Source organism: Electrophorus electricus, chromosome 6 (genome assembly GCF_041902795.1).
Source record: "Electrophorus electricus isolate QZ-2024a chromosome 6, ASM4190279v1, whole genome shotgun sequence".
In the NCBI taxonomy this organism is placed as follows: Eukaryota; Metazoa; Chordata; class Actinopteri; order Gymnotiformes; family Gymnotidae; genus Electrophorus; species Electrophorus electricus.
In genome coordinates, this window is record NC_137502.1 from 952,380 (window position 1) to 965,000 (window position 12,621).

The 12,621-nt window shown below is 47.5% G+C and overlaps 2 protein-coding genes across 21 annotated transcripts in view; both read right to left on the bottom strand.

The window, feature by feature from the left end:
• Positions 1–719: 719 nt before the first annotated feature.
• On the bottom strand, positions 720–9,945 carry ttc38 (tetratricopeptide repeat domain 38). Of its 5 annotated transcripts, XM_027031673.3 has the most exons (14): positions 9,793–9,944; positions 9,421–9,498; positions 8,686–8,767; positions 8,064–8,235; positions 7,245–7,418; positions 7,034–7,109; positions 6,491–6,610; positions 6,323–6,382; positions 6,075–6,113; positions 4,250–4,331; positions 3,851–4,016; positions 2,842–3,001; positions 2,601–2,674; positions 720–1,123 (listed from the first exon to the last, which is right to left on the bottom strand). In XM_027031673.3, exons 1-14 carry the CDS (start codon positions 9,820–9,822, stop codon positions 1,036–1,038), a joined length of 1,401 nt encoding a protein of 466 aa, XP_026887474.2. In that variant the 5' UTR covers positions 9,823–9,944; the 3' UTR covers positions 720–1,035. The 5 variants fall into 5 exon arrangements, with proteins under 5 accessions (XP_026887474.2, XP_081571909.1, XP_026887473.2 ...); XM_081715783.1 differs by lacking the exon at positions 4,250–4,331 and having other exon boundaries at positions 3,851–3,909; positions 9,793–9,945; XM_027031672.3 differs by having other exon boundaries at positions 6,323–6,610.
• A 136-nt stretch (positions 9,946–10,081) lies between these two features.
• mical3a (microtubule associated monooxygenase, calponin and LIM domain containing 3a) overlaps positions 10,082–12,621 on the bottom strand; it is a 51,839-nt gene continuing 49,299 nt past the window's right edge. For 11 of the 16 annotated variants that reach the window (XM_081715735.1, XM_081715737.1, XM_081715740.1 and 8 more), the window contains 2 exons: positions 12,437–12,510; positions 10,082–12,324 (listed from right to left, as the gene is read on the bottom strand). In XM_081715735.1, coding sequence (XP_081571861.1) covers positions 12,140–12,324; positions 12,437–12,510 — 259 coding nt within the window. In that variant the 3' untranslated portion in view covers positions 10,082–12,139. Of the gene's footprint in view, positions 12,325–12,436; positions 12,511–12,621 lie in introns of those variants that run through there. The other 5 variants (XR_014124112.1, XR_014124113.1, XR_014124111.1 and 2 more) reach the window with 1 other exon arrangement.

The following is a 12,621-nucleotide window of genomic DNA, read 5'->3' on the forward strand; positions in this document are numbered from 1 at the left end:
GATGTCCACGTCTAGCACCAGTGGCTTCACTCACATAGTAGCTTATTTGTTTGGTCTGGATATACAGGCTGTAATACTAGAACCAGCATGTCTGTCCTGACAGGGACCTGAGAGACAGAAGCTTGTTTTCGCTGTATGTTTTAGCATGTGTTACCGTGCAGCAGATCGTCATAGTAACCAGGGTAGTAGTTTAACAGGCCCTGTAGTTTCACCTTTTTAGAAAAGGGGTAAGAAATGGATGAAGAATCATTACAAAGGATTTGTGCTGTACGAGACTAAAATGAGGAAAACCTGCTCAATGTGAAAATCTCACGACATGTTCATGTCCCTGCAGTTCCATTACCAGGAGTTTTAAACCCAAGCCTAATCTAGATACTTACACCTGAGCTAATTTGGTCCTAAAGACCATCTGAACATGAGCACTGCGTGAACTCCAGCCAGGTCCACTGGAGCAGGTCTGCGTGAAGTCCAGTGTCAGACTGGCATGATCCCTACTGCTGTATTCTTGCTTTCTTTGTCTAGTATCACACGAGAAGCTTATGGACAAGCTCATGCTTAAGCTCTGACCCATGACCCCTGTGCTGACCTGTTTGGGCAGACTGCAGGCCCTCTTCCAGAAGACCCAGACGAGGTCAGAGAAGGGAAGGGTCAGTGTTCAAGGTTGCGTTTAGGGTCAGAAAAGGGAAGAGCTCGTCTTAAACACAAACATTATTCAGCTGTAATATTAAAAAGCATTTTATGACCATCCAATAACAGTGATGTCCTCACTGTTACACACACACACACACAAAATGTTAGACCTAGTGTTTATGTTGAATAGGTGTCAGACCAATCTAAAGCTTTTAATGTTTTTTGATGACTTTATTGGCTTCATATAAATCAAACAGCCTGAAATGTACATTAATTTTTAGGCTTTTGGGGGTAATGTGCAGAGCAGTGTCCCTGTAGCAGATACGATGGTCTCACGGTGGTCTCACGATGGTTTTGCATACGTGTGGGGTAGTGGGAGCTACCTCTGCAGGGCGTGGGCTCTCCTTAGTTCTGCAGGGCGTGGGCTCTCCTCATCAGGCGGTCAGTCAGAAGGGACTTTGGTCTTGCTGCTTCCCTTTCCACCAGGAGACACCTGGTGGAAGAACACTTACATATGAACACTCACCTCTTGACCAAACCCTTAAACAAACAATCACTTACATATGAACACTCACCTCTTGACCGAACCCTTAAACAAACAATCACTTACATATGAACACTCACCTCTTGACCGAACCCTTAAACAAACAATCACTTACATATGAACACTCACCTCTTGACCGAACCCTTAAACAAACAATCACTTACATATGAACACTCACCTCTTGACCGAACCCTTAAACAAACAATCACTTACATATGAACACTCACCTCTTGACCGAACCCTTAAACAAACAATCACTTACATATGAACACTCACCTCTTGACCGAACCCTTAAACAAACAATCACTTACATATGAACACTCACCTCTTGACCGAACCCTTAAACAAACAATCACTTACATATGAACACTCACCTCTTGACCGAACCCTTAAACAAACAATCACTTACATATGAACACTCACCTCTTGACCGAACCCTTAAACAATCACTTACATATGAACACCCACCTCTTGACCGAACCCTTAAACAAACAATCACTTACATATGAACACCCACCTCTTGACCGAACCCTTAAACAAACAATCACTTACATATGAACACTCACCTCTTGACCGAACCCTTAAACAAACAATCACTTACATATGAACACTCACCTCTTGACCAAACCCTTAAACAAACAATCACTTACATATGAACACCCACCTCTTGACCGAACCCTTAAACAAACAATCACTTACATATGAACACTCACCTCTTGACCGAACCCTTAAACAAACAATCACTTACATATGAACACTCACCTCTTGACCGAACCCTTAAACAAACAATCACTTACATATGAACACTCACCTCTTGACCGAACCCTTAAACAAACAATCACTTACATATGAACTCACCTCTTGACCGAACCCTTAAACAAACAATCACTTACATATGAACACTCACCTCTTGACCGAACCCTTAAACAAACAATCACTTACATATGAACACTCACCTCTTGACCGAACCCTTAAACAAACAATCACTTACATATGAACACTCACCTCTTGACCGAACCCTTAAACAAACAATCACTTACATATGAACACTCACCTCTTCACTGAACCCTTAAACAAACACATGAACACTCACCTCTTCACTGAACCCTTAAACAAACACATGAACACTCACCTCTTGACTGAACCCTCAAACAAACACTTACATATGAACTCTGACCTCTTCACTGAACACTTAAACAAACACTTACATATGCACACAAACTCTTCCACTGTCTACGTTCCCACTTTAGCCAGACTTTCAGTCCAACAGGATTCTGGACACTGAGCTATTTATTCTAGAGACGACAAAGAACTTCTGTAAGTCTCTCTGGACCAGGACGAGTGCCAGATGCTGTAAACGTAACGCAGAACACACAACCTACAGCAGACCTTCACAGGTGCCAGCTTGCACATTCCTGCTCCTCACCTGGAAAATCTCTGATGTTGTTTATCTTCTGACTTCATGGCAGCGTGGATGAGGAGCTGGTTGAAGATGTCCCTCTAAAACAGAGTCAACAGTTTCACAGAACACACAAGGAAATGTGTGAAGTTTCACCAAAAGCACAGAGTGCTCATGACTGTACAGTAGAGTCACTGTGACTGACCATCAAGTGATGTGTGTTACGAGACCTTGGGAGACATGCGGCATCCTTTACCGCGTGACTGACCTGTGCATCGCTGCCCCCTAGCGCCACAAAACGGTATCGCAGTGGTTTAAGGAGCTCCACGGTCCTGCTGTAGTTGCCTTGACCATATTCCACCAGTGCCTGACACATGGGCAAGCCCACCGTCGTTGCCAGCTGAAGCTCTTTGTTCTCTCCTGGCTCTCTGCGCAGAGGAGACCGTCACTCAGACCAGACCCTCGGACCACACAGGAAAGAGCCTCTGTACAGGCCATTACTAAATGTTGTACAGTAAAATGGTTCAAAGTGTTACAGATTAAAGTTATCGATGGAGTCTTTGTGCCATACTGTTAAAAATGGTAACATGGCATCTGTGAAATGTGAGTGAGGCCAGGTCTGTGCAAAAGTGTCTGGAAAAGAATTCTGAACTGTGTATTGATTACACAATTCCACACGTCACTTTACTGTGCAAAGGTGCATAAAATGTTCGTTATTTGGACAGAAACATGGCGAGGAGCAGCACAGAAACGAAGAGCAAACAAGGAGTCGTTCTCGGAGGAGGAGATTTCTGCAGGACGTTGCCGTGTTGCTTTTCTTCCCGTAAAACACACTGAGCTGGAAAAAAACTTTTGGTATCTGAGGTTATTTAGATAGTAAGCGTTTATTTACTCAAAAAATACACAAAACTTGAAAAGGGAAGTAACGTGATTAAGTCGAAGCAGTCACATGACAAAACGACCCAATCACAAAGCTCCACACGTGGCGCCGGGAACAGATAACGTCCACACCTGCTGTGGACCGCCCCAGAGCTCGGTAGACGCGAACCCCTGACCAGCGGTTTCAGTGGTCGGAGTTCTCCGATCCAGGTTTAAAAACAGCTTTTAGACTTGACCAAACAAACCGAACTTATGGATCACACAGACATGAGTCCAGAAAAAAGCTCTAGTGTGAATACGTCCAAACTCGCAGATATCTCACGTACGTCTCAGAGCCAGCCTGTGGGTTATAACGACAACCCTCCCCCCAGATTGTGCCCGTCGGGGTGTTGGCTCACCTGGCCAGCTCCCGCAGGCTGTCCAGAAGACGCTGGGTACCATGCATGTCCTTACACCCCTGCAACACCATGAGGAAGTGCAGGTCATTGAAGAGCAGGGTGTGGTCCTCCAAGTGAGACTCAGTTACACATAGCAGCTCCTGGTAGCGTTCCTTCACGCTCACGCCTGCCACGGGAACACACACACACACACAATGAAGATAATGGCTAGCTAAAATCCCTGCCTGGTGTAAGTGCCAAATGAATCTCTGCATCTGCCAGTGAAGCATTAGTGAGCAGCACTGGGTGTGTGTGATGTTTAGGTTAACGGCACTGCCCCACAGCCCTGATCACCCAATCAGCACTCACAGAGGTCACGTGTGTGTGTGTTTTAAGAGATGTCAGTGTGCCATGTCTCACCCTCCATTTCCAGCCTGTACAGCAGAGAGCAGGTATCCACTATATCCAGCATGGCCCCAGACTGCCGACAGCGGCGGAACACCTAGGACATCAGAACACGCCCGGGCATCACAACAGTCCGGGGTAACAGAACCCTCCGGGGCATCACAACAGTCCGGGGTAACAGAACCCTCCAGGACATCACAACAGTCCAGGGTAACAGAACCCTCCAGGACATCACCACAGTCCGGGGTAACAGAACCCTCCGGGGCATCACCACAGTCCGGGGTAACAGAACCCTCCGGGGCATCACCACAGTCCGGGGTAACAGAACCCTCCGGGGCATCACAACAGTCCGGGGTAACAGAACCCTCCGGGACATCACAACAGTCCGGGGTAACAGAACCCTCCGGGACATCACAACAGTCCGGGGTAACAGAACCCTCCGGGGCATCACAACAGTCCGGGGTAACAGAACCCTCCGGGGCATCACCACAGTCCGGGGTAACAGAACCCTCCGGGGCATCACAACAGTCCGGGGTAACAGAACCCTCCGGGACATCACAACAGTCCGGGGTAACAGAACCCTCCGGGACATCACAACAGTCCGGGGTAACAGAACCCTCCGGGGCATCACAACAGTCCGGGGTAACAGAACCCTCCGGGACATCACAACAGTCCGGGGTAACAGAACCCTCCGGGGCATCACAACAGTCCGGGGTAACAGAACCCTCCGGGACATCACAACAGTCCGGGGTAACAGAACCCTCCGGGACATCACCACAGTCCGGGGTAACAGAACCCTCCGGGGCATCACCACAGTCCGGGGTAACAGAACCCTCCGGGGCATCACCACAGTCCGGGGTAACAGAACCCTCCGGGGCATCACCACAGTCCGGGGTAACAGAACCCTCCGGGGCATCACAACAGTCCGGGGTAACAGAACCCTCCGGGACATCACAACAGTCCGGGGTAACAGAACCCTCCGGGGCATCACAACAGTCCGGGGTAACAGAACCCTCCGGGACATCACAACAGTCCGGGATAACAGAACCCTCCGGGACATCACAACAGTCCGGGATAACAGAACCCTCCGGGACATCACAACAGTCCGGGGTAACAGAACCCTCCGGGACATCACAACAGTCCGGGGTAACAGAACCCTCCGGGACATCACAACAGTCCGGGATAACAGAACCCTCCGGGACATCACAACAGTCCGGGGTAACAGAACCCTCCGGGACATCACAACAGTCCGGGGTAACAGAACCCTCCGGGACATCACAACAGTCCGGGGTAACAGAACCCTCCGGGACATCACAACAGTCCGGGGTAACAGAACCCTCCGGGACATCACAACAGTCCGGGGTAACAGAACCCTCCGGGACATCACAACAGTCCGGGGTAACAGAACCCTCCAGGGTCTGAATGGACGCCACTTCCCAAGCAGTCATAAATGGCAGGTATTTCTAAAGAGCTGTGTGGGTAATTACTGGACTCCGTGTGAGTAAAGACCACTTCTACAGACACTCTGAGCTCATCTGGGGGATTTAGACAGTCGGAGCTCGTCGGGGGTATGTTGGAAGTTCTACAGGATCACTCACACTTAAGTTTATTTACACATTAAATCTCATAACAGGAACCCATCAGATTTATGAAGGTCAGGATCACTTTCATTTTAAAATAAGTACAGAACATTAAAAGTTAAACTCGCACAGGTCTGACTCCACTGTCACGGGTCTGATTCAACTCTCTCTGGTCTGACTCGGGTCTGACTCCACTCTCAGTCTGGATGGGCCACACCACACACAGACTGAAGAGCAGATTTCATGATCTGGTCACTCACCTGCTCGTCAAAGATTCTCAAAGCTTCTTCATACTCTCCCTGGAGACACACAAAGAATGCAGAACATCAGACACAATCATTCAAAATTGTCCAACTGTAATGCTCACATGAGACAGTAAAACATTTTTCTCCTGGCTGAGCTATGCTGAAATCTGATGATGTCTAGATGGCCACCACACACGTCCTGTGGCAGATACAGTCAGAGCACAGCCAGCCGGACTACAAGAGGTCCTTTTAAAAGATTTTACCTTCTCAATGTGACAGAGAGCCCAGTGCCAGTAATTATGACATGCCAACATGTCACACACCTTTAGAATGAAACACACACCACAAGTCAATACAACACGTGCAAGATGTTTTGAAACAAAACCGTGAAACGTGGTATGTGTGTGTTTAGCTCCGACGTGCTGACGGACCACCCAGTCCTTCTCTGTGGACGACATAAACTTCAGGCCCATCTCCACTTCTGCCTTCATCTCATAGACGTGAGCGAGCGAGTGGACAGACCAGCCATCCTGCCGGTTTAACGCGAGACCCTGGAAGAGGAGCACACAGCCAATCAGACGCAACCTGGAGATGCGCGCTCCCACTAGCAGTTATGCAAACACTCACATAATTAAGACTGTCAGGCTGAGTGACTAATATGATTTAGAAGAACGCGATTTTATTTACGTTATCAAAAACACTGTATTTATCATTTCAATAGTAGCGGTAATTCCTCCAGAATAGTGTCATCTCAAACAGCATCAGTAACTGCCTCATTCTTCTCTTTGGTTCACACAAGGCTGCATCAGGTTTGCTATACCAGGTCTGTTTGATGTGACTCCACACACTCTGTTAACAGATGGGGTTACTATGGACACCCAGGGCAGACAAACTCTTGCAGATACATTACAACACTTGACGCATCATATTAATCCATTTACTGGTTGCTCATATTATAGATTAGAGATGATTACCTCTTTTGCTACTTTCTCAGCTTGGTCGTAGAAACGAGTCTCAAGGAGGCCAAAGGAATACATGCCTTTAAGATAACTGAGGGTAAATGCAGGAGAACAGCTATAAGAAAGACGTTTCACAGTACACACACACACACACACGTACACACACACACACGTACACACACACGTACACGTACACACACATCCAGGGGAAGCAGGGACATGGTACCTGTACAGGGGCATGTGAGGTCTCCAGTGGGGCAGCACCCTAGCGACGGAGTCCCTCATCTGGGTCTGCTCCCCCAGGTAGAAGAGAGCATCGTGGGAGAGCTTGAGGGCGAGCATGTCTGTAGGATGCTCCACAAGAATGTCCTCCCACACAGAGGCAGCCTGGGGCAGAGCGCTGAAACACACAGCTTCAGCTCAGCCACCGTTTTACTCCTGAACGACTGAGGGAATAAAGTCTGATGGGAATGAATGCCGCTGCCTTCCTAAAGCAGGCGGTCAGAAATATCGCAATCACTCTGCATCTCCACATAAATATGGGGAATATATTAAAAACGTCAATACAAGTCTCTTCAGTATTATTGTAATAACCACCTGGTCACCTGAAGCATGAGGGGAAATTTTAAAATGTCATGAGAACATGATTCACACATTTATCTTCTGATTCTTCTACAATAAATGAATAATTGTCTGTCTTCTTTCATTATATTCACACTCATACCACTCCACAAAACTACAGGAATGAGGCTGTAGTTCTGTAATCGAGGGTCTGTGTCTCACACACATACAGATTTGTTCAACCATTTTATTCTCTGAGAACTTTTCCACGTGAGCTGAGGGGTGACACTTCTGCCCTACTCTGGCCAGAAGAGCAGGGGGAACTCTGGGTAGTGCTGGCGTGACTGTGGTTTTGTGATCCACAGCAGTGGCACAAAGCTTCATCTATGTTCACTCCTCTTAAAATGCAGAAGATCAAGACTTCAGGACAGGGAAGTGATGTAGAGTGTGTTCTGTGCAGTGGGGACATCGAGACATTTCTCACCCCCTGGAGAAGAGCTCCACAGCCTGGACGTGCTGCCTTTCCCTGGACGTGAGCTCCTGGGCATCTGCCAGCTTCATCAACCTCCTCACCGCATTCGCCAGCTTCTCATCACGCAGCACAGAACTGCCAGTGCCCACCAGCTGCAGCCCGGTACTGATCACGTGACCCATCACTACAGCACGCAGAGCAGAGACACGTGAGACATCACTACAGCACACAGAGCAGAGACACGTGAGACATCACTACAGCACACAGAGCAGAGACACGTGAGACATCACTACAGCACACAGAGCAGAGACACGTGAGACATCACTACAGCACACAGAGACACGTGAGACATCACTACAGCACACAGAGCAGAGACAAGTGAGACATCACTACAGCAGAGTATTCACACTTTCTGCATTATACCATGATACCTTCACGTGCATTAAGGATGTTACATGCAAAGTAACATTTCAGTGAAACTTCACCAAGGTTTACAACATCAAGACTCTTCAAAGGTTCATGTCACGTGTCACTCTCAGTCTGGAGAATCAACAGAGCGTCTGCAGGAGAGCCATGTTCCCGACATGCCTGATAAGGTCTGATGATAAAGTGGCTCTGAGCAATATCCACATACCAAAGTTCGGGTCAGCTGTTTGAAGTTTTGCCATGCACCGTTCGATTCCTCCTAGCGTCTCGTCATTACGCCACGTTACATACTGGACGCAGAGACAGGGGGACAGCGTCACACACTCGCATACTCTCACAAACTAAAATCCGATCTGCATGCATTTTCTGCCCACGCATCTCTGACCTTGGGAGATTGCGTAATCCTTTACGACTGACGTATAATAAAGATGTCGTACCTTTCATAGTCTCATCACGTGACATTTTCCAAGCAACCACGACAATTATAAAGTGTTTAACTCTTGTCTGTTCGTCTGGATAACTATTTCCGTCGTGTCGTAATAACTGATTCCCTGTGGAAGTAGATTGGGCGGGGCAGTAGATGGGGCAGTAGATGGGTCAGGGCAGCAGATGAGGCAATAGATGGGTCAGGGCAGTAGATGGGTCAGTAGATGGGTCAGGGCAGTAGATGGGTCAGGGCAGTAGATGGGGCAGGGCAGTAGATGGGGCAGGGTAGTAAATGGGACAATAGATGGGTCAGGGCAGTAGATGGGGCAGGGTAGTAGATGGGGCAATAGATGGGTCAGGGCAGTAGATGGGGCAGTAGATGGGTCAGGGCAGTAGATGGGGCAGGGCAGTAGATGGGGCAGTAGATGGGTCAGGGTAGTAGATGGGGTTGGGCTCCTGCTGGGCGCTGACAGGCTCAGCTCCGTCTTACGCTTTTCGGCTGAAGTCACGTCGCTACCTGAGTGAGTGTGGCGTCGTACAACTTGCAGGCTTCATTACTGGTCGTAGACAGACCGAGACCTTCCGCCCGCCAAGCCTGGAAACAAACAAACAAACAAACAAACAAAAACAAACAAAAGCACGCACCTGATCAGCTCTGGCAGACATGGCCTTATCTTTCCGTTTTGCTTCATGGTATTTACCCCCATGGCTAGGTGTTTGAGGTGTTTAACTCATTTCCGCTCCGACAGTAAACGGCGCAGATTCACGGACCCCGTGTGACACACGAGACAAGTCAGCAAAACCTCGAGCTACGTTACCCATCTTAAAACGACACGAAACAAAACGACTACACCCTCCCCACCACGTTACGGAGTGACCGTGTCCTTACCTGACAGTCTCTGAAACCAGCAGGAATCATCGCAGAACAGTTTCTGTACCACCCGGAGAGTCCAAACTACCAAGAGCGGACAGAAAACTAAGCAACTTTAAGCGAAGAGAGTTGGAAAACCAGAAACGGAGTCCGTGTATGTGGGGTGGAGTCGATTCACACGAGTCGAATCCCAAACTCCCAAGAGAATCTCTGTGTCAACGTGACATTACCAAGCAAGTCACATTGTTGTTGAGGCACTTGATAAATAAACCCAAAATGGAAACCCAAAACAAAATCAAAATCAAAATGAGGAACAAAAGCTTGTTTTATTACCTTTAAACGTACAGCCCATATATTCCATATGCAAATTAGCTACTGGAAGCGTTCACGCGTGTCGAGTTGACAGCTACAAGTTTACAAATTAGGCTCCATTTTTACATAGTAAATTTTCACACGTGTTAATAAATACCAATAAACTCTGTAAAACATTTTACAGTCTAAACAACTAGTCATAAACTGTAACTTTTAATTCACATTATCTTTACTTACATTGAAATTTAAAAAAAATTTCTGTTCACCTTTACAGCTTAATGATGACCAAGCTGATATGTAGTTTGGCGAAAAAAGTGTCCACGCTGATGAACATTGACTGCTCTGAGTGTCCTGTGTTGCATATTAGTGGTCTGTTTGCCCACTCATATGTCATACAAATATACTTCTATAAAATAAAAATAACAGCCTCAGAAATGGTGAATTACCCTGTGAACAAACAGCCCACATGACCAGTGCAAAGCAATTAGTTTACTGTTTCTGTGCCAGTGGCTGACAGTAGTGTGGGTCTGATAGTAGTGTGGGTCTGAGTTGCACATTTCACTGGTTCACCCCTTTGCTTTTTAGCAGTCCAGGAGATGATGGCGAACCAGACCATCAAATCAGACATGACAGAGGCAAACGATATCCTGACAATGTTGGACTGTCCACAGTCTGATGGGACATTTTTAATTATCCCAGTTTTTTCCCTCCTAAACTGTCCTGATTGAGAAGATCTACCTGACAGTCCAGCTTCCGGAAACTGTAGTGTGACAATAAGAAATTCACTCCTGGTGTGATTGTAAACAGTCCAGTGGGAATAAAAAGAGAAAAAACTCAAAGCAGAGTCCAGAGTCATCACCAGGCTGTGATGGGGGCCCGTCTTATGTACAGTGCTGGAGAAGCCTGTGTGTAACACGTACAATACAGGGGAAGCCTGTGTGTAACACGTACAATACAGGGGAAGCCTGTGTGTAACACGTACAATACAGGGGAAGCCTGTGTGTAACACGCACAATACAGAGGAAGCCTGTGTGTAACACGCACAATACAGAGGAAGCCTGTGTGTAACACGCACAATACAGAGGAAGCCTGTGTGTAACACGCACAATACAGAGGAAGCCTGTGTGTAACACGCACAATACAGGGGAAGCCTGTGTGTAACACGTACAATACAGGGGAAGCCTGTGTGTAACATGCACAATACAGGGGAAGCCTGTGTGTAACATGCACAATACAGGGGAAGCCTGTGTGTAACACGTACAATACAGGGGAAGCCTGTGTGTAACACGTACAATACAGGGGAAGCCTGTGTGTACTCTTAACGGATGTACAATACAGGAGAAGCGTGTGTGTACTCTTAACGGATGTACAATACAGGAGAAGCGTGTGTGTACTCTTAACGGATATTCTTCTCGTCCTGATGTGAGGTTTTCAGACATGTCAGAGTTCTTCCCACCTTTACTAAAAGACCTGGAGACTCTGTATTAGCTCAGTGGAAATAACGCATTACATGCTTCCAGTAAAACTATAATAATAAATGCATGATTTAAACATCTGTAGCCAGATTCATCGACTATTACAGCTCAACTGCAGCAGAGCATGAGAACTGTAACAAGCTTTCATCACCTTATCTTAAAGGCTGACCCACTGAATTATGGGCAAGTGTGATTAGGGAGACTATAGCTATTGGCTGTTACTACTGTCAGTCAGTAGTCACGGAAGAAAAGCACACTGGGAAACTGAGTCCAGAGTCCTCTCTCTATTTTCCCAGTTCTCACATAACAAGCACTCAGCAGAATATTAGAAAACTGTGGCTAATACAGGTTGTTTTTCAAACGTCTCTTCGATGGTCAGATTTCCCTGACAATTCCCTTTCTGAATCCAAAAACAGCTGACACCAGACAAATCCAGTCTCCAAGGTGGACGTGTGCTTCCCACTGCACCGCCCACGTGGAGAAAAGGTCTCGGATGTGGGTGGAGCAGAGCTACGGGCAGGTGGAGTCAGGAGTCCTGGTGAACACCCGCAGCATGGAGGTGGACTGTGCTGGTGCAGCTAAACCCAGTTTAGGCTGAAGCCTTTGGAGAGCATGACGGCCTCCAGATCTCGGTCCTCCTCCCTCTCCTGCAATCTCTGCTCCTCCAGGAGTGCAACCAGAGAGTCACGCTGCTCCACCACCTCCAACATCTCATTCAGAATCCGCTTCTCCTCTGCCAGCTCTGTGGACGTCTTCAGGTGGTCTGTAGGGACATGGAGTGGAGAGAGAGAGAGAGAGAAGAAACATCCTGATATGGAAACAATGACACCAAGTTGAAGGATAAGAGAGAGAGAGACAGAGAGAGTGACAGATACCGTCAACAGCCATGCGCTCCCGGAGATCCTGTTGTAAGCGACTCTGTCTGTCCTCCAGCTCCAGCTCACGGGCGCTGTGGAGAGAAGATGATGGGGGACAAACCAGAAACATCACCCACAGAGGATCTCACACACTTAATACACAAGCTGGTGGTGGAATGTGTGTGTGCGTGTGTATGCTCACA

Coding starts and splice junctions, on each gene's coding strand:
- ttc38 (XM_027031672.3), bottom strand. CDS start 9,822: ATGATTCCTGCTGGTTTCAGAGACTGTCAG. Junction 8,768..9,420: donor ACGACGCCACACTCACTCAG/GTAGCGACGTGA, acceptor CTCTGCGTCCAG/TATGTAACGTGGCGTAATGA. Junction 1,124..2,600: donor CAACATCAGAGATTTTCCAG/GTGAGGAGCAGG, acceptor TTCTTCCACCAG/GTGTCTCCTGGTGGAAAGGG.